Here is a 19,212-nt window from a genome sequence, read left to right as displayed (position 1 = left end):
TATGTATCTAAATCTTCTAATTTGAATAAATCTAATTTAGTTATTCAACAATTTCATGTTTGGAAAGAGACAGTGTAGCTTTATATATTATTAAAACTAACTATATAGATGCTAAATATGTATCTCAATGAAGCGAGAATTATTTATATTTGTCATGTATTACTGCTAGTTAATAGTTACTCTAGGGATATGAATTTAGATAATAAAACATTTTGAATAAGTTATATGAATAACTTTACCATTTCATAATAAAGCATTTACTTGACTTAAATGCTAACCAAGATTCAAGAATTGAATTTGTTTCTCACTTAACAACCAGCCAAGCATGTAATAGTTACATAGCTTGAATTATGCTAGATTGGATCATCTATTTCTATACAATAAAGTATGGAATGAGGAAAATAATAGGGAAATTTACATACATGACACACAATTCTAATGCATACATGACACACAATTCTAAAAAAAAAAAGTAAAGTTTAGGAATGAGATATGCAAGTGCTTAGGAATTGAGTGCTATGTATGTAAAGGTTCCCTCTTTGTTTCAAGTTAGGTGTTACAACACTGTCCTCAACCTGCCTTTTTGAGATTTCTTGAAAACGATGGTTGCCTCAGTAGACAATGGATTGGGTATTGGTAATGACGTTTATTTAGCTATTGGGTTTGGATTTATGATTGCTTTTTCTATCATACTCTAGATCATAAGTTGTTGTAATAAGAAAAATGTAATAATCCAAATTATCAGGGCAAATGAATGCTCCGACACTCGACATCAAAATATAGACAAATGATTGCTTGAAAAGTTTACAACACTGAATAAAAAAAATGACACCTTTGAATGAAAGGGTTGTACTTATATTTAGGGAAAAGTATTGCTGGAAGAATGGAAGCTTGGGTCTTAGAAGGTATAGCTTCTTGATTCTGATGCCGAATTTAATCCAATATTTCCAGAAAATCCATGCTTTGTTAGGAGACTCCCATAACAACAAGCATGGGGAGTAAGGAAAAACATTATTGTCTAATGTAAATGGTCATGAAATCGTGTGGAGAGTAAGGGACACTATAACTCTAAAACAGCAGGTATGCAAATATTGAACCTGATCCAATACTTCCAGAAAATTCATATTTTTGTTGGAAGACTCCCAAAACTGCAAGCATGGGGAGTAAGGAACAACATAGCTTCAAAACAACAAGTATAAAAATATTGAATTTAACCCAATACTTCCAGAAAATCCATATTTTTGTTGGTAGACTCCTAAAATAGCAAGCATAGGGAGTAAGGAACAACATGGCTTTTACTGTAAATGGCCATTAAAGTATATGGGGAGTAAGAAACAACATAACTTCAAAACAGCAGATAAGGAAATATTGAATTTAACCCAACACTTCTAGAAAATTTGTATTTTGTTAAAACAATTTCCAAAGTAACGATAAGAACTCAACCACTTAAAACAATGCTGAAAACTGAAGCTTATCATGTAACACCTGAACCTCAAAAATGGAAAACGAAGCATTATTATAAACAAAGGATAAATCCGCCACAACATTGTCCCCGAGCCCACATGAACTATATTAAATTTCATGTTGTTGGCCATAAAAGCATCCAGGGAGTTAGGAACGACATAACTCCAAAATAGCATGCATGCAATTATTGAATTTGATCTGATAGTCCCAAAACAAACTTGTATTTTGCTAAAAGAATCCAAATGTTGAATCTAAGAACCCAACAGCTTACAACAATGCTGAAACTGAGGGCCCGTTTGGGGCAGCTTAAATGTGCGGCGGCGTTTTTCGGCGTTTTTAAAAACGCCGCCCTAGTGTTTTGATATTGCGTTTTACAAGTATTTTTCGAAACAGCTTTTTTATATTATATTACACGCGGATCGCGCGTTTGGGCTCTATTTTTTACTCTGCTACCTTCCTAAGCCCGCAGCCGACCTTCCTTCGAACATTTGGCGTCGATCCCGCCTCCATCGCTCTGCAGGTAACAAAACTCTTTCCTCGCTCGACTCCTCCCTCCTTTCCCCCATTTCGCCGAGAGATCTAAGATTTTGGCAAGAGATTTCACTCGATCCATCTGTTTTGAAGTTTTTGGTGGCTAAAACCTAGATCTGGTCTGAATATACAAGTAGCGTCGGTAAAAATATAGATCAACTATTTTTGTGATATGTTTGAAGCATCCAGAGGGTTTTCTTCTTCATTCCCCATCCTTACCTTTCTTCGAACAGTGTTTATTCGTATGAACCGAAATTTTTTTTTTCATGTTTTGTTCGTATGGTCTCCATGCTATTCAAAGTTATTGATTATTTTAGGGTATTTGTTGAGGCTAGAAGATATTGATGCAATGCTCTGTTCCCTGCGATTTGATTCTTTTAGGGTATTTGTCGAGGTTATAAGATAGTGATGCAATGCTCTATTCCCTGCGATTTGGTATTAAAGTTGCTTTATATTTTATTTTTTATGAGGATATGATGAACTATTATCTATGAATATATAGAAGATATGGGGTAGGATAAATATGATCGTGTTTATGTGAAGAATATTGTATGTGATTTGCAATAGCAATGATGTTCAACAAAGTCAAATAACATAGTACAAATGACAATTGAAATTGGAATTGCCTACTATTTCTAAAATGGAGTGTATTGCATTTATTCAACAAAAAATGGAGCGTTTGTTGTCGGCTCATTTGTGCAAAATAAATGGCAAAATGTATGTGGTTAGTGGGATCAGTTTCAATGTTTTTTTCACTAATAATGAGGTTAGTGGTGCAGTAATTGAAGCATAATTTTGAAGAAACTTGTTGTAGTACACTGTGAACTCCAAGAAACATCTTAACCATTTTTAATTGTTTTGATTTTTGTGGGATCAGCTTCTATGTTTTTTTCTAAAATCGTGAAAGTCCATTTTTTTTATGAAAAAACTTTTGGTGGGAGTGGTACATATCTTTGGTATTCTTTGAGTCCTGTTTTCTGACTTTCTTCAACAAGTCACATAATTTCTTAGAAGTTGTCAGTTGTGTTTTTGGGACCGTTCTATTTTAATTAGGAAGAATTACATAAACTTTGATTTTTGCATATATGTCATGTTACTTATGCATTAGAAGGTGTATTTTACTTTTTTAAAAGTAAATATAGTTATAGTTTTTATGTGATTTGACAGATTTGGATGGTATAAATGTAAAAAATAAGGTTTTGGTATTAGAAATGTAAATAACATACCTAAACCATGAGCATATTAGATATATGTCATGGTTTAGGTATGTTATTGCTCTTTTTCATTATTCTTCTTGTTTATGGTGTAGACGAGTTGAGCCGAACTTATTATTTAAACAAGTGGATTTGATTGGGACGAGATTATTATGACAGAATTGGTTAAAGAAACAATTTTGTTGTGTCGATGTTTGCTCACAACTGAATGGGTAAAAAAAACTTGCATTATTGTTATTTCTTGCATATGTGGTTTTGCAATAATGAAAGTTTGGGTGATAATTATTTTATTATTTATGCAACTCAGCATTTTTTGCTTCGATGAGACCCCTATCTTTACTTGTACGAAAGAAAAATTGACTATCTTATTATGGTAGATCCAATACATTGTTGTTGAAGCAGGTTTTTCCAAGTATGTTTTTAACAAGCTATGATGATGTCATTTGGGTTGTTGGTTTAGAATTGGAAAGTTGAGTGAAGAAAATATGTTTGATGGTCTATAGTCCTTTGGATTGTCTTTGCTAGCATTGCTTTAGAATTTCTAATATGCTCTATGTGTTCCAAATTTCAATTGGCTATTACTCAAATACGGTGGCACTATAATAATAGAGAAAATTAAAGAGAAAATGTCTCATAAATGATGGTTATATGAAAAACACATTTATGTTTCACCCATAGACCAATATATATTTTAATTCATTATCTTTTTTGAATTTTGTTTTACATATGCATATTTCATATCTTAAGTGTCTAATTTTCAGTCATAATGTCATCTAACCATCCGTTAATATGACAGTAAAAGATGAATAAATCTAAAGACTCTGGTTCATCGGCTATATGGGATAGAGAGACTACTAATATTTTTTGTGATCTATGCGTGAGTGAGGTCGAATTGGGAAATCGACCCACAACTTTTTTTAATAAAGAAGGTTGGTATAATATCACAATTAAATTCAAAGAAATAACTAGAAGAGATTACGATAGGATGAAACTAAAGAACAAACGAGATCAATTAAATGACTAATTAAAGGACTGGAAACTTTGGAAAGAGCTTAAAAGGGGATCAACTGGATTGGGATGGGATCCAGTAAAACGGATAATTGATGCACCTGAGGAATGGTGGGCAGAAAAGTTATCGGTAATAACATCACTATTTCAACTAAATTTTAGAGACATATTTTTGGAATATTGATTAGAATTTTTTTTGTCATTACAGGTAGTGCCAGCGGCAAAAAAATTTAAATTTAATAGAATTGAACCAGCTTTGGAGGAGAAGTTAGATGACATGTTTACTGGTGTTGTAGCAACGTTTACTGGTGTTGTAGCAACACAAGAACTCATTTTTTCACCCCTAATGAGCAGGGTGTTGTGTATATTGCAAAAGGGAGTGGTACACCACGAGTATTTTCCAGGAGGTCACCCATCATATTGCTACTCTAGCCCAAGCATGCTTAACTTCGGAGTCCTGATGAGATCCAATGCACTGATGCTGGTATGGTTGCACAGAAAGATTAGTGCATTATACTTATAGAGATTGCTGCCCGTTATAACACAGATTCATTTTAGTGGATCTTTTAGCCCTCAAAATGGCCGAATTGAGTGTTGAGAGCTCAGTCAAATGAGCCTATGACACATCATCGCATCCTTTGCCTATCGATAAGTTTTCCAGAAAGAAGTTGCAATGGTGAAATAGACGTCTTCGCGCAAAAGGTATGTCAGTTCTCGTGCCACTTTGCATTTCACTAGCCGATAATCCTTGTGGGGCCCAAGAAAAATGTTCTTTCTCTCGGGTGGCGACGTCAAAAAAAATTGTTGAAAAAGCGACGAGTGTTGCACGAGGACTACCTAGGAGGTCACCTATCTTAGTAGTACTCTCACCCAAGCATGCTTATTTGCGGAGTTCTGATAGGATCCGATGCACTGGTGTTAGTATGGTCACATTAAAAAATAAATGCGGCTTGTTTATACTTATAGAGACCACACCTCATCATCACGTGGATTCATTTCAACGGACTGTTTGACCTTTAAAACGATCGAATTGAGAGGTGATAGCCCAGCCGGAAGCGCATACGCAAGCCCTCCGCCTTTTGATAAGCTTTCCGGAATGTGATCACAATTGTGAAACAAATGCGAAGTTATGGTGATTCTCGTGTCGCTTCACTTTTCACCAGCTGATAATCGTTGTGGGGACCACGATCAATGTGCTTTCTCTTAGGTGGCGATGTTGAAAAATGAAAACTATATATATATATAATATATATATATTAGTATGTATATCAAAAGGGACATATACAACACGAGGACTTCCTAGGAGGTCACCCGTTATAGTACTACTCTTGTTCAAGCACGCTTAACTTGAAGTTTTGATGAGATTTTGTGCACTGGTGCTGGTATAGTGATACCAGAAAATAAAGATGTTTTTTTAATGTTTATAGAGATTGCAGCCCGTCATTGCACAAATTCATTTTGACAAACCGTTCAGCCTTCAAAACAACCGAATTAAGCTGCGAGAGCCCAGCTGGATGCCCCTTCGACACATTTGTGCGTTCTCCGTCTTTCGATAAGCTTTCCGACATGAGGTTGCAATAGTGAAATGGACGCTTACGTGCGGATTTATAGTTATTCTCGTGACACTTCGCATTACACCAGCTGATAATCCTTGTGGGGCCCACAATAAATGTGCTTTCTCTTAGGCGGTGATGTGTGTGTGTGTGTGTGTGTGTGTGTGTGTGTGTGTGTGTGTGTGTGTGTGTGTGTGTGTGTTTATATTGCAAAAGGGAGGAGTGCAACAGAAGGGCTTCCCCGGGGGTCTTCTATTCTAGTCTTACTCTAGAATTCTGATGGGATCCGGTGCACTGTGATTGTATGGTCACATCAGAAGATAAATGAAAGAAACAACCAGTAGAGACACCAGAGTTCTTACGTGAAGAACCCAGAAAAGGAAAAAAAAACCATGAGGCTTGGTGTAGCTAAATAAATCCACTATAAATAAACTGGTGATTATAAGTATAGTTCCTCGTCCTATAGGTGGGAATGGGTTGAACACTTTTTTGGAGTTACAACTTGGTGCATAGATAAAGTTGTTGTAAGAAGTGGACGGCGGCCGATGGTGATCGATGGCGACCCACAGGTGGTGGTCGACTATGGTCGGTGGCGGTCCATAGATGGTTGATGATGACAATCAGTAGGTGGCGATCGACGATAGTCAACGATGCTCAATGGCGGTAGGAATGGTGCTGGTATGTATTATTATAAGAACAATTTGTTATTTTTTAATTAGTTTTTAGATATATATCCTGAAGAGTACCCCCTCAATCCCCCTTAAATATCTTGCACCCTCCATCTATTGCTTGTTTGTCAACAAAATTTTGCAAACCAAAATAATTGGTGAAGAACCTTTAAAAATGGACTGTATTAGAACCTTCAATATATAAAAATTGTGCTTGCATGGTCAACTCTAGAACAAATTTAATTTAGGCTTCAATCTCTTTTATTATAATTTATAGAATCATGATTCAGCCAAAACATTTTATTTATGGTGATGTAGCCATATATCTATTTGCATTTATGATTTAGGTCATTTCATCCTTATTATTAGAAAGTTGAAGCAAATTAAACACTGGAATGCATGGTTCTTCTTTAATACTACACTGCGTTAACAAATCTGTTGCCGATCCTTCACTCGTTCCTCATCGAAGATCTCCTCGTTTCTTCGCAGGTACGCATGGGAGATCCATATTGTAATCGTGCCAAAACCAAGCCTCGATTGTCCTAATTACGCTTTTTTTTTTTTTTTGGATCTTAATCTGACTTTCCTTTCGATTGTCCAAGCGAAGAATTCAAAATTGCAGGGCAAGAAATAACGTTCATATAGATTTTCATTCTCTAGTTTTCGGAAATTTTTACGATTAATCGCATTTTTTTTCTTGCGAACTTTTGGATTGTTATGTGATTGATGTTCTCAGATTCGTAGGGATTCCGGGAAGCTCGCGGTTGCAAACTCGCAATAGGAGTGGAGGCCGTAACCGGATCCAAACGCCGACTTTTGTGGTATGCTTTGAATTATCGGAATGTGAAAGTAACTTTCCCTTTCTGTCTCTTTCGATGTGGCTTTTTGTTTTGCAGCTAGAAATTATTTAATGGATATTTATTTTTCTTTAAGATTGTTTTCATTTAAATTTTATTACAAAGTTGTATGTAATAGGTTTTTTCCACTTTATCTGTTTGTCTACCTCTTGTTTCTTCAACGATGTCATGTTCTTTGTTTCTGTTTGTTGAATGTCATTGTTGCTTACCTTTTAGGTTTTTTTTTTGTCTAGTTTATAAACTTATTTTTGGCAAGATTACATAACATACATACCACCTTCTTTATTGTTTTTTTTTTTGGGGAATATGAGGGACCCTCCAAATAATTCTTTATAAAATGAGGTTAGACAGCACAATCACAAGTTTCAATTACGAGTGTAAAACAAAAACATGTGAGGTTACAAAGCAATACTGCCTAAGCAAGTGAACCTAAAAATCCCCAACATGCTTTCGGATCAGATTCAATCCAGGATAGTGAGTATACTGAACCCTTAACGGATGTGATGCTGCAACCATTACGGAGGAACCTAAAAAGCATAAAATTGTAACAGAAAGAGAATGGTGCTATCAAAAAGTCAGAATTCTATAACCGTAGTTCTAGTAGACCTTCCCCAAACAGAATCCAAAAGAACTTTACCAAGAAATTTATGTGACAGAATAAAGATTGCAAATATGGTCTCAGTGATCACATAAAACAAAAAGTGAAAGTTAGCAACAAGGATTAGAACCATAAGAGAAGCAGCTATAAGATGGAGAGAAGTCTTATAGCTGCCCAAGCTACAAATTGAAAAAAATAATTGCCTGAATTTACACCTTCTACTCTTGTATCTGACAAGATTTTTAATGTTATAGACAACTGAATTTATATTGGAATTTTCATTTATGAAAATTTTTTCATTTCCTTGAAGCCATAAATAATGAGCAGGGACTTGAACAGCTAGAAAAGAGAAAAGTCTAGTGATTTTGCATCTGACTGACAGCATGAACAAATTATTGTTGAATACTAGAGCCAATGTGAAAGAGGGAGCCTAGTGGGGTGATATTTTGCAGAATATGAAAAGCAGAGAAGCATTCAAAAAGGAGATGAGCATGATTTTCAGAACAGTTCTTGCAGAAAACACATGTATTATTCATGTTGAGATCTCTAGCTACTAATCTGTCCTTTTTAGTTAAGCTCTACATTAGAATTTTTCATGTAAAAGTGGCATATTTGAGGGAGAATCTTTTGAACCAAAGCTGTTTACTCCAATGTAAAACAGGAAAATCATTATAAAGGAAGTTGTAAACTACTTTATAGACATAGTTGTCTTTCCCGATCAACACGAGAAAATCCAGAATCCATAACTATGATTTTGTTAGTGGAATTTATGCAATAAAAAAGGAGAGAGATTAGCAGGAAAATTTGTTTCTTTGCAAAATATAATTGAGACAACCAAACCAATCAAAAGCAATCCCGCAATATTTTTCATTGAGAGAGACTCCCTCCAACTAAGGGCCAAAGAAAAAAGATATGTGTATGTTGCTAGTAACCTTAAAAGTTATGCCATTTCTAATGCTCTTAGTGGTATTGATCAATTCCTTCCAAAAAATAGAAATTTTGTTAGTCTTTGGTTAGAATAGAGAACCATAATGTGTGAACTACCATTTAGATAAGAAATTTTTAGAATTGAAAGTTTCCAAATGAGCTTAGCTTTACGTAAAACATAAAATTTTTAGATTGGGTAGGCCCAACCCTCCACAATGTTTTGGCCTGGTGTTCTAGGAAATTGTATGCAATATGTTATTTGAGCTACCAAGGAGTAGGAATTTATTTATATAAGATGTGATACTCTTCTTAAGGCCCTTAAGAATAGAGGTAGCGCTAAACCGGTAAGATAGAAAGCTCCAAATAGTACTTCTAATTTATTAAAACCTTCCCGCAAAGGATAATAATCAATGTTTCCAATCATTTAAAATGTCAATAATCCTTCAGGGATATGAGGACAATTATAAGCTGTATTTTTGGGGTAGTGAGTGACAATTCTAAGGTATTTCTAGGGCAAGAATTTCTCAGTAAAATTAAGAGTTGGACTAATTTGTAACTTCCTGAAGTCAGAAATAGATTTGGAGAAACAAATGAAAGATTTTATTGAGTTTCTAAAAGTCAGATAATGTATTGAATAGCCCAACTGTTGTGATTAGATTTGTTTTACCAAAAACTAAGAAGTCTTTAGCGTATATGAGATGGTTTATGTTTTGGAACATATCATTATTTGCTATAATGTTCTAATTGTTATATAGTAAGCATGAGAAAACATCCATAATGATGGTAAATAAACACGATTAGAGGAGGCACCTTGTATTATCTCTAAAGTGGTAGAGAAAAATCATGATGCTCATTATTAATAATGATAGAAAACAAAACACTTTTGTGAAGGCAATAATCCAACCAATAAATTTAGATGGAAACCAAGCTTATCCATACTTTCATATAGAAAATCCCTTTTAAAACTATCATAGGCTTTCCTCAAATCAATCCTAGCACATAAACTTTTGGAATTGTTAGTAGAGTTAAACCCTAAAAGAGATTCATTAGCCAGAATGATATTATCAGCAAGTGTATACCATACAAAAAAGCCACGTGGGCAAAATGAATAACTTTTGACAAAAAAAGGTTTAATTCTATCATCATGAAGTTTTGCAATAACCTTGTATATAGTGTTGCATCAAGAAATTGGGCTATAGATATTAAGCTCTTTAGCTTGAGGACATTTAGGGATTAAGGTTAAGGCTGTATGCTTGATTCTGTTTGGTATAAGAGAAGAGGGAAGAAGGACTCTTATAGCTTTAGTATAATGGTTCTCAATAAAATCCCCACAATCTTTAAAAGATTTTGAAGATAACTCAGTAGGGACTAGGCTTTTATCCGAGGTAATGGTAAAGAAGACATGCTTAATTTTCTCCCCTGAAAAATCATTCGTGAGGCAAGTAGCCTCAAGAGTAGTTGAGTTCTTTTGTTGGGAGCTGTATGAGTTAAAAATAATAAAATTGGGAAATTAAAAAGTTTAGTAAAATAACTGATAGATTTAGCTACAACATCTTGTTAGCAATTAAGGGAATCACAATTAGTGGATAAAGCTTTAATGAAATTCCTTACTCTCCTCCATTTAACTTTTTTGGTAGAGGAATTTAATTTCGTTCTCTTCTTTAGAAAGCCATGATCATTTTGCCCTTTACTTGCTCTACTTAGCTTCATAGGAGAGATATTCAATTTGTTGATTTTGAGCCTTTAGAGTAGTAGAGATAAGATTCTTTTCTAAGGGGTTCGAACCTAATTGAGAGTGAAATTGTTATAAGAAGGCTTTGATGCCAGCAATAGCTGTAGAAATGTAGCTAAAAGAGTTCCAATAAGATTTCTTTATAGCCATTTTGACACTTTTCAATCTATTGCATATAGCAAATAAAGGATCACCACTCACAGGTATGTGCCAAGCCTCTTCTATTATTTTCCTAAAATTAAGATTGGAACTCCAATAGTTTTAATATTGAAATATGCGTTATGGAGAAAAATCTGTCCCCCAAAGAGATAATAAGAGACGAGTGATTTGAAGTTAGATCTTCCATAATTTTATAGCTAGAGAATTGATCGTGAGAAAACCTTAAATCATTCCCAAAGGCTCAAAGCTTCTAATGTGATTATGTATTTGCTTGTTAAATCAGCTGAAGGCCAAACCATAATTAAAAAGCTCCAAAGGCCCAACATCATGAATACAACTACTGATATCCACCATTTTACTTGGGATATGTAGTAATCCTCCTACATTGTCTCTAGAATTCACTATGTATTTAAAGCTCCCACGACTATCCATGGTAGAGAAATAGAAGTTGCTAGGGTGGTGAGGGCTTGGCACAATGATTTCCTTCTAATAGCTCAATTATCTGCATAAATAAACATAATAAAAAAGTTAGTAGAAGGCGAAGAAGAAATAGAACTATTAATATAATGTGGTTGTATATCCAAAGATTTAAAATCAACAAAATCAGAATTCCAATTGACCCATATGCGCCCATTCTGTAATTAATGGAAGTTATGAATGGATTGCTCATTAGGGAAAATAGAGAAGTGTCTTTTAGAAAGGGGGTCAGAGAGGGAGGTGAGGCTGAGCTATGTCCAACTAACAGAGCAAATCAAGTTTCTGTTCTTTAACAAACTTCTTGCTATCAGTGATTCTTATTTCACAATTAAAACCCCCGACATTCCAAATTGCTATTTTGGAAACACATCAGTGAGATTTGTTAATGTTTGATCACGCATTGCCCTTGTGCCATCCTTTCTTTGCTTTAGAGGCCCCCGCGGGGGGAGAGGGGGTGTAGAGGTAAGACTGTGTACAGACAAGAGAGTGAGAGAGATCAGTGTTGGGAAGTGGTGAAGAGGAATAAAATGTTTGAGAGGTTACAAGGGGTTTTAGGCTTCACAGTGGGGGAGGATGAGTCAGTGACAGGGGGAGTTGTGTTTGTCTGGAGGGAGGGAGGAGGCTTTATTGGAGGGGAAGAGGAAGAGGAGTTCTTTGCTAGGGGAGGTGCATTGATGCCAGGGTTTGGTGTGTTATTGAGAGGGGGACAGAGGAAGTGTTAGGGGTGGGGGGATGGTTTGGGTTTGAGCAGATGTTAGGGGGGATGGTTCTGATGGAGCTATGCCTACAGATGCGAGGTTTGTTTGGATTTGTCCTGTATAGGCTTCTACTTTAGAAACAAGGAAATATTGGGGGAGGGCAAAGGAGGGGGATTTAGGGTAGAAAGAATTTTCATCAACAAATGTGTTGCAATTTTAATATGGATTTGGTATTCATTCAAAAATGATAGATTGAACAATATCCTTGCCATTGACAGTTAGGGTGATTGAGTTCAACATGATGAAACTCGTTTGAATTTGAACTCTAACTCTAGCAATGGTAAGCCTTGACCCTTTAGTTGTTTCGGATGTTTGACCCATAATTTTGGAGATACCACTTTTAGATAAGAGACACATTGGTAGGTTCGGGAGTTTGATTCATATAGGAATTTCTTGGAAAAATTTCTCGATCGGTTGAAACAAAGGAGTATATTTTCTTAACCATAAATGTTTTACAATTTAAAAACCAGAGCCCTCCATCCAAAATCATTTCATAAATAATCTTCAACACGTGAGAAATTTAAAAGAATAAAAACTTCAGATAAAGAAATAAGATCAACCACATCTTTTGTTTTCCAGAGCTTTGAGATATTCTGTAAGAGGTTACCAAAAAATAGCCTTTTTCTAATAACATAGCCCATAAGTGCCAGATTCCATCTTTTTGGATCTTCCTGCACTTCAGCCAAAAGGAAAGAGGTTTTTGTCTTTAAAACGAGTTATATAAAAAAAATTGGAAGCATAAGAGCATGGTAGATGAGAAGCGATAAGGCCCTTCTTTTGAGGGAAGGAGAAGATGAGGGGGCTTAATTCTTTTGTTTCTACATCTAAACTTCAATTTTTACATATATGTCACTTTACGTATGCATAAAAAGGTGTATTTCACTTGTTAAAAATTTAAAATAATGATATTTTTATTTGAAATGAAAGATTTTGGCAGTATAAATGTAAATAAGTAAAGTTACGTGTTAGATATGTAAATGCATAGAAATTGGGTGGTATGCATGTAAATGGCCCTTTTTTATTTCATGTTTTGAGCCAAATTCTTTTGAGAATTGTTGAAATCAATTAATTATTGTTTTGAGAAGTTATTTTATTTAAAAATACAAGCTTGTTTAATTGTCCATGCACCTGGCTTTGGTATATGTAAGTAGTAAAACCATTAATTTATGGAAATTTTTTTGTCACAAACTTGTGATTTGTTGTCTTCATCATGCTAATAATTTACTATTTTTGGAGTTCAATGATTTTTATTAATGATACAAGCCTTATTTAGAAGATTTGAAATCTACAAACTTATTTTTCTTCGACATTAGTATGCATCTTTTATATCATCATCATCACTATTATTATCAATTTATGTTTTATTTGGTGTAGTCTAATTGAACCGAACATTTTATTCTTGATCATTTTCTTGTGATAATAAATGCGGTTTATGAAGTTCTTATTTTATTGGTGAAGTCACCTTTGGCCTACTATTTTGCTCTTCTCATCTCTTTCTTATTTATTGATTCTTTCTATGTCTTATTTGTTTATCTTCTACACTATTAAATTGTAAACATGCAAGTATAAGTTTTCGACATCCTTGCCTGGAAAATTTTCTTGTGAAATAAGTTGTCTAATACAATTTTTTTTTTTACTATTTTTCCTAATTTTATAAATTCCATCCTTACACTCTCATTTTCTCACTCTTAATCTAATAGGCAAGCACTCGAGTTCATCATAATCATCATCCTCTTTACCCAACTTGACATAGGATATAGAAAATGTTGTCTTATTGTTGCTTAAAAAAAAAACCATTCCACTCAAATATTCTTCTATAACATTGTACCTTAAAGGTTTTTATTTTTTATTTTTCTAGTTATCTTATGATAAAAATTCATTTTACCATAAAGGTTATTTCTCCATTTATTCACTCAATTGTAACTCTATAAGTTATATTTTCATCTATATACTTAATGTTTTGTGTGATAGAACTAAGGTCTCTAAGCCTGTAACAAAATGGTAATATCAATTCTTAACTTTATTGATTTCTTATTATTAATTTCGTGTACTTAGCAATTGTAAACAATTAGCTATTATTTTCATTGAACCTAAGTCTCTTCATCTTTTAAATTTTATTCTCCATTGTTATAATTTCACATAGGATGGAATAAATCGCTGCTATGAAAATATCATGATCACTACTAGCCTTTTCTCAATTCCTAATAGCTAACACGGGGGTGGGTTTTTTACAATATCTACTATAATCATCTTCATGACTAATATTAAAATTTTATGACTTGATGCTCATACTTGTTGTGGCGATATTATGATTGGTTCTCTTGGTTACTCAAATTAATTTTAAATTACCTTAGCATTCTTACATGACTTTTGACTTTTAAACCTCCCAAACATCTTTTCCGAGAGTGGATCATTCATTCATCTTTTCATGTTCAGTAAAACCATATGATCCATTCATTTTACTGAATATCTTCAATTAAATAACCTAGGATGAATAATTTCTCTAAAAGTTATCCTTTTTTATAAAACCAAAGTGATTTTCAGCTATGATGGGATCTTCCTTACTCTGTGTTTTTATTATCTCCCATGATTTCATTGTATTTTCATAAGCTTGAGTACCGCATGGTTACTAAATTTGAATTGATACTAAAGAGAATTTTCTCCAACCATTAGATGTCCACTTGTGAAAAATATCCTCATTTAGGTGTGAATGGATTAAATCGTTCTATCTGAAATGAATTTTTCTCTTGCTTGAATTTGTTACTCATGTATCTTATAGCATTCTTTTAATTTTTTATCTTTCACAGCTTCCCTTTTGTGAACGTCCAAAGGACTCTTGGGAAATGACATCTGAGAGGGACGTGTTTAGCATATCAGGACCTATTCACCTGAGCTCTTCTTTAAACTGGTATGTGCTTCGACACGTGCTCTGCCATTAGTGCTTTGAGTTTATGTTTCGCACTACTTGAAATCGAACAGTTGATAATCGGCACCCATCCATTTCTCTTCATGAATATTGATGGCTGAATTATCGTCAGTTTAGTATTTGTATTCTTTTCAACTCTTGTGTTGTGTTATTGTACCTAATTGTAAAGCAGATAATTGTCTGGTAAAATTATTATAAAATTTTGTTTTAAAATCTGATAAGTTTTGTGGCTTGGCAGAAGCTTTTTGATGCACTGATACAAATTGATTGAATGACTAAAACATGCATCATTTGAATTTCATGCAATTATATTAAGTATGTTTTATTAATACGATCTTATTTAATACATAAATTATTAAAACTATTATTAAATGATTTAATTAGATAAAAAAAACAAAATTCATCAAGAGTATTTATGGGATGCTGACTAAACTACATTCCAAGAAAACTAATTTTTAGCTTTCATTAATCTTGTCTTATTCATATTTGTTTTTCCAAACACTCAAAAATCTTCAAGGAAGCATGAGCAGACAGCACAAAGTTATGCCGACCAGATTTTCTTGTTAGATTTGTTGCACACTTTTTAGAAATGTTATCAAGCTTATCTTCCATGGACACCTCAAAAACATTCTTTGATCTCTTAAATTTGGCTGTCTAACTTGGATAAGCAACAATAGAACGAAAAGAAAGAAATCTTCTTCTGGGAGAATGATTTACATGAGTAGATTTTAATTCCTGATTTACCAAGCGTAGTAGCTGGTTGGATACAACGTATTTTATTTATAGCTTTGTTCTCTAATTACATTTTACTCGAGCATGACTATTTGATGCTGTTGATTTTGAATTTTCAATCATATGTATTTATAGGAAAAGTAAAACTATTATCACATGAAATACAATAATTGCTTTTTTTTGTTCTTAAATATGAGACATTGTGATGCAAGGGGACGTGGAAGCATTGTCAGTTGATACTTGTTTTCACATTCTGGAAGCGAAAACATCCATGCTTATATATCTCTTTGATCTGAACTTTCAACTACCGTACCACCCAAAACCGGCTTGCAGACACATAAATCTTGTTCTTGTAAGTATCTAGCAGGGAAACTCATCACTATAGTCTAAATTGCTAGATGGTGCTTTGATACCTGATCACATCTCTCACATGGCAAATCATAAGAGAAGAACTTATCACAATCATAAGACCGTTTAGTTTCATACTTGCATTCTAAAATGAGCATGCCTTGACCAGCTAGGTAGATAGAGGTCTACAAATGCTTTGAACATCTTCCTTTTTGTCTTGTTTTGTAGACTAGCCTTTTTTTCTTTAATATATTCATTGTTAACCTCTTAGCGCGAAGGTTTTTTGTTAGGTTAACTCAAACTGTACTTCTCTAAATTTGAATTCTCCAGCTCTTTCCTGATTCAATTGACCATATTAGGATGTCTAAGGCTCTTGTTTGGTTTGAAGGAATTATGCGAAAAAATATGAAATGTAAATAGTAATTACAATGATCAAGGATTTGAATTGAATTTTGTTTTAGCCTGCTAGTTTTGCTGAGGAGATGATCTTGTTAAAATGTATTTTCTTTTTATTGGCCGGTTAAAAGAGAAAATAAGTTTTTTTTTCTCTTTTTCAATTTTTATTTTTTAGGTGAGAACGGGCGTATCAGTCATAACTACCTTATAATTTTTTTCTTCTCGCTTTTTTTCATTAGAGTGTGAAATGAACTATATTTGTAAAAATGTACTTATTCATATTTCTTAGGTAAGCATTCTTAGCTATTTATTACATTGAAATCAACCATCCAATATGCAGATGTAAAGTGAAATGCATTTGCATTCCTCTCTCTTTAAACCGAACAGATCCTTAATGTATTTCGTCCAACTACCTAATATGGTCCTTGATAGTTTTCGGGGGAATAGTGGAAATACTGAAGGTTCAAGCAAAATATTGATGCATTTTGTTAGAAGCCTTGACAAATTAGTAGAAAAGAATATTATTATAGGTGTGCTCAGCACTGTGTTTTCTTCAAATCACTGAATTGCTCATCTTTAGCAGCCTATTTGTAAATATTGATTTGTTGGTGCCCAGAATATGATATATTTTATCTTTTGCATTAAATAGGAATTGCGCGCATCATCGAAGATCTGTTGCTGCCTGTTTGGTTCAGAGTGTATATATCCTAGAGCGTGACAGGCAAGAACTTCGCGAGGGGCCAGAAGCTCTTGGACCTGCTTGGTGGGAATCCTTCCATTTTGAACTGAGTCGCAAGCTTGTTGATGATGCTGATTTTTCCATCTTTGGTGCTATTTTTGAATATAAGCCTCCAACTTACATTGCTACTATTGCCAATGCTCCAAGGTTTGTCATAGCCTTCCGTGGCACAATCATTAAGGTAGAGTCAGTAAACCGGGATCTTGCGCTAGATTTGCATCTGATGAAAAATTCCCTCCATCAGACCACACGATTTGAACTCGCAATGCAAGCTGTTCACAACATGGTTGCAGCTGTTGGAAGCTCAAATATCTGGCTTGCCGGTCATTCTTTAGGGTCGGCTGTGGCTTCTCTTGCCGCAAGGAACATGGCGAGGACCGGCACCCTTCTCGAGGCATATCTCTTCAACCCACCATTCTTCTCAGCTCCAATCGGGAAGATCAAAGATCAGAGGGTAAAGCATGGAATTCGACTTGCAAACAGCTTGGTCACTGCTGGTTTAAGTTATGTTCTTAAAAGCCGACAAGAGGAGTCTTCATTAGAGGTTCCCTTCGTCACTTTGTCCTCATGGGTGCCAAATCTATTTGTTAATCCTAGTGATCATATCTGTTCGGAGTATATTGGGTATTTTGAACATCGTAGAAATATGGAGGATTTGGGAGTTGGAATCATTGAGAAGTTGGCAACCCAGAATTCATTGGGGGATATATTCCTTAGAGCAATTGGGAAGGAGTCTGATCCGCTGCACCTTCTGCCATCAGCAAAGTTAACGGTCAATTTAAGCCCCTCTCCAGACTTCAAATGGGCGCATGGTATTCATCAGTGGTGGAGACCTGATTTACATCTACAAACAAGGACATATCTCTATAGTTGATATCTGCCTCAGAAGCTTATACTGTTGCTTCGTTTTTGGGGTTGGAGCAGGAATCAAACATAATTGTCTGATGTTGAGGTATATTCTTTAGAACTCACTGGTGATTTTGAAATTTTAGTGTTGGATTCATGACTTCTAGTTTTTTGTGCAGCTGAAGTTGTGGCATTAGCTACATTGTCTACTCTGTACCGGGAAAGACATTGGGTCATTTTTTCCCTATTATTTGATATTATTTTTGCCTATTTGGTTTCTTTTGTTTTTATATTGTATTTATATCTATTGTGAGTTTAAGAGGAGTTAAGGTATCGGCTAATGCTGATTTGGCTATTTCAAACATATTAGACTCTCCAACTTTCTCCATTAATGGTTTGTTAGGTCACCTGTAGTGTTTGGGAGCATTCTGAAGTGCATGTAAAGCAATCTCATTGTTTACCAAAAGGTCAAATAGTGTATATTAAGATGAACAACTTAAATAATGTATATATATGCATTGCTAGGTTATTTTCCCAGCTTGATTTTTATATGGGTATACTTGGCTTTAAAGCTTTCTAAAATTTTCTGAAAAATCTGGATTCAACGGATTTCCAAGATGGTTTGTTTGCTGTTCTCATTGCATTACTTGGTTTTGAATTCTTGCTAATTATTTTTAGTGGTGATGTGTCATCAATAAATTTTTATCATCAAGCAAAACTCTCCATGCACTTTCAACAACATATTTTCCAAATTTTATTTCATGATCATCCAAGCCCCGGGTTTAAAAAGTTTATTCAAGTTGAGCATCTCACCACGATGAAGTTAATGATGCTTGAAGTAATCAGAGATGTCTAGTTGGAGAACACTCCTTAAGTGTAATTGAAATAAGTCAGGCTTAAACACATGAAATGTAGTAAATAATATTGATGTGTTAATTGAAAGGTTAAACGATCTCAAAGTTTGACACTTACAGTCAAGCCGAGCGGCTCAAGAGGAATCAAATGAGTCTAAGGTCATTTAATTCTGAGGTTGATAAGATATTTAAATATTGAAAAAAATTATATATAATTAAAGAAATTAATGTGGACTGTCTGATTGACTCTTGAGAAATATTTTTTAAATTTATTAAAATATTATTCTAAAAAATTATAAATAGATGCACATTTATTCACTCAAAAGGAGTAGAAAAAATAAGGACATGGCTACAAAAGCTCAACTCTTGAAGTCCTAACGGTTGTTGTCAATCACCAGAGTTCACTCTCGATTATCACAGTTTGT

At 34.3% G+C, this 19,212-nt stretch overlaps 1 protein-coding gene across 2 annotated transcripts; it reads left to right on the top strand.

Annotated features, from left to right (window-relative positions):
* Positions 1-6,786: 6,786 nt before the first annotated feature.
* Positions 6,787-18,415, top strand: LOC110022899 (GDSL esterase/lipase At4g10955). Of its 2 annotated transcripts, none has more exons than XM_020722051.1 (5): positions 6,787-6,927; positions 7,183-7,259; positions 14,754-14,854; positions 16,998-18,039; positions 18,113-18,415. In XM_020722051.1, the coding sequence occupies exons 1-4, from the start codon at positions 6,834-6,836 to the stop codon at positions 17,959-17,961; spliced, it is 1,236 nt and encodes a 411-aa protein (XP_020577710.1). In that variant the 5' UTR covers positions 6,787-6,833; the 3' UTR covers positions 17,962-18,039; positions 18,113-18,415. The 2 variants fall into 2 exon arrangements, with proteins under 2 accessions (XP_020577710.1, XP_020577711.1); XM_020722052.1 differs by having other exon boundaries at positions 6,847-6,927; positions 7,175-7,259.
* Positions 18,416-19,212: the final 797 nt, after the last annotated feature.

Source organism: Phalaenopsis equestris, unplaced genomic scaffold (assembly GCF_001263595.1).
Source record: "Phalaenopsis equestris unplaced genomic scaffold, ASM126359v1 Scaffold000203, whole genome shotgun sequence".
In the NCBI taxonomy this organism is placed as follows: domain Eukaryota; kingdom Viridiplantae; phylum Streptophyta; class Magnoliopsida; order Asparagales; family Orchidaceae; genus Phalaenopsis; species Phalaenopsis equestris.
This window is presented reverse-complemented; position numbering and strand designations above follow the sequence as displayed.

Coding starts and splice junctions, on each gene's coding strand:
- LOC110022899 (XM_020722051.1), top strand. CDS start 6,834: ATGCATGGTTCTTCTTTAATACTACACTGCGTTAACAAATCTGTTGCC. Junction 6,928..7,182: donor ATCTCCTCGTTTCTTCGCAG/GTACGCATGGGA, acceptor TCAGATTCGTAG/GGATTCCGGGAAGCTCGCGG. Junction 14,855..16,997: donor CTGAGCTCTTCTTTAAACTG/GTATGTGCTTCG, acceptor TGCATTAAATAG/GAATTGCGCGCATCATCGAA.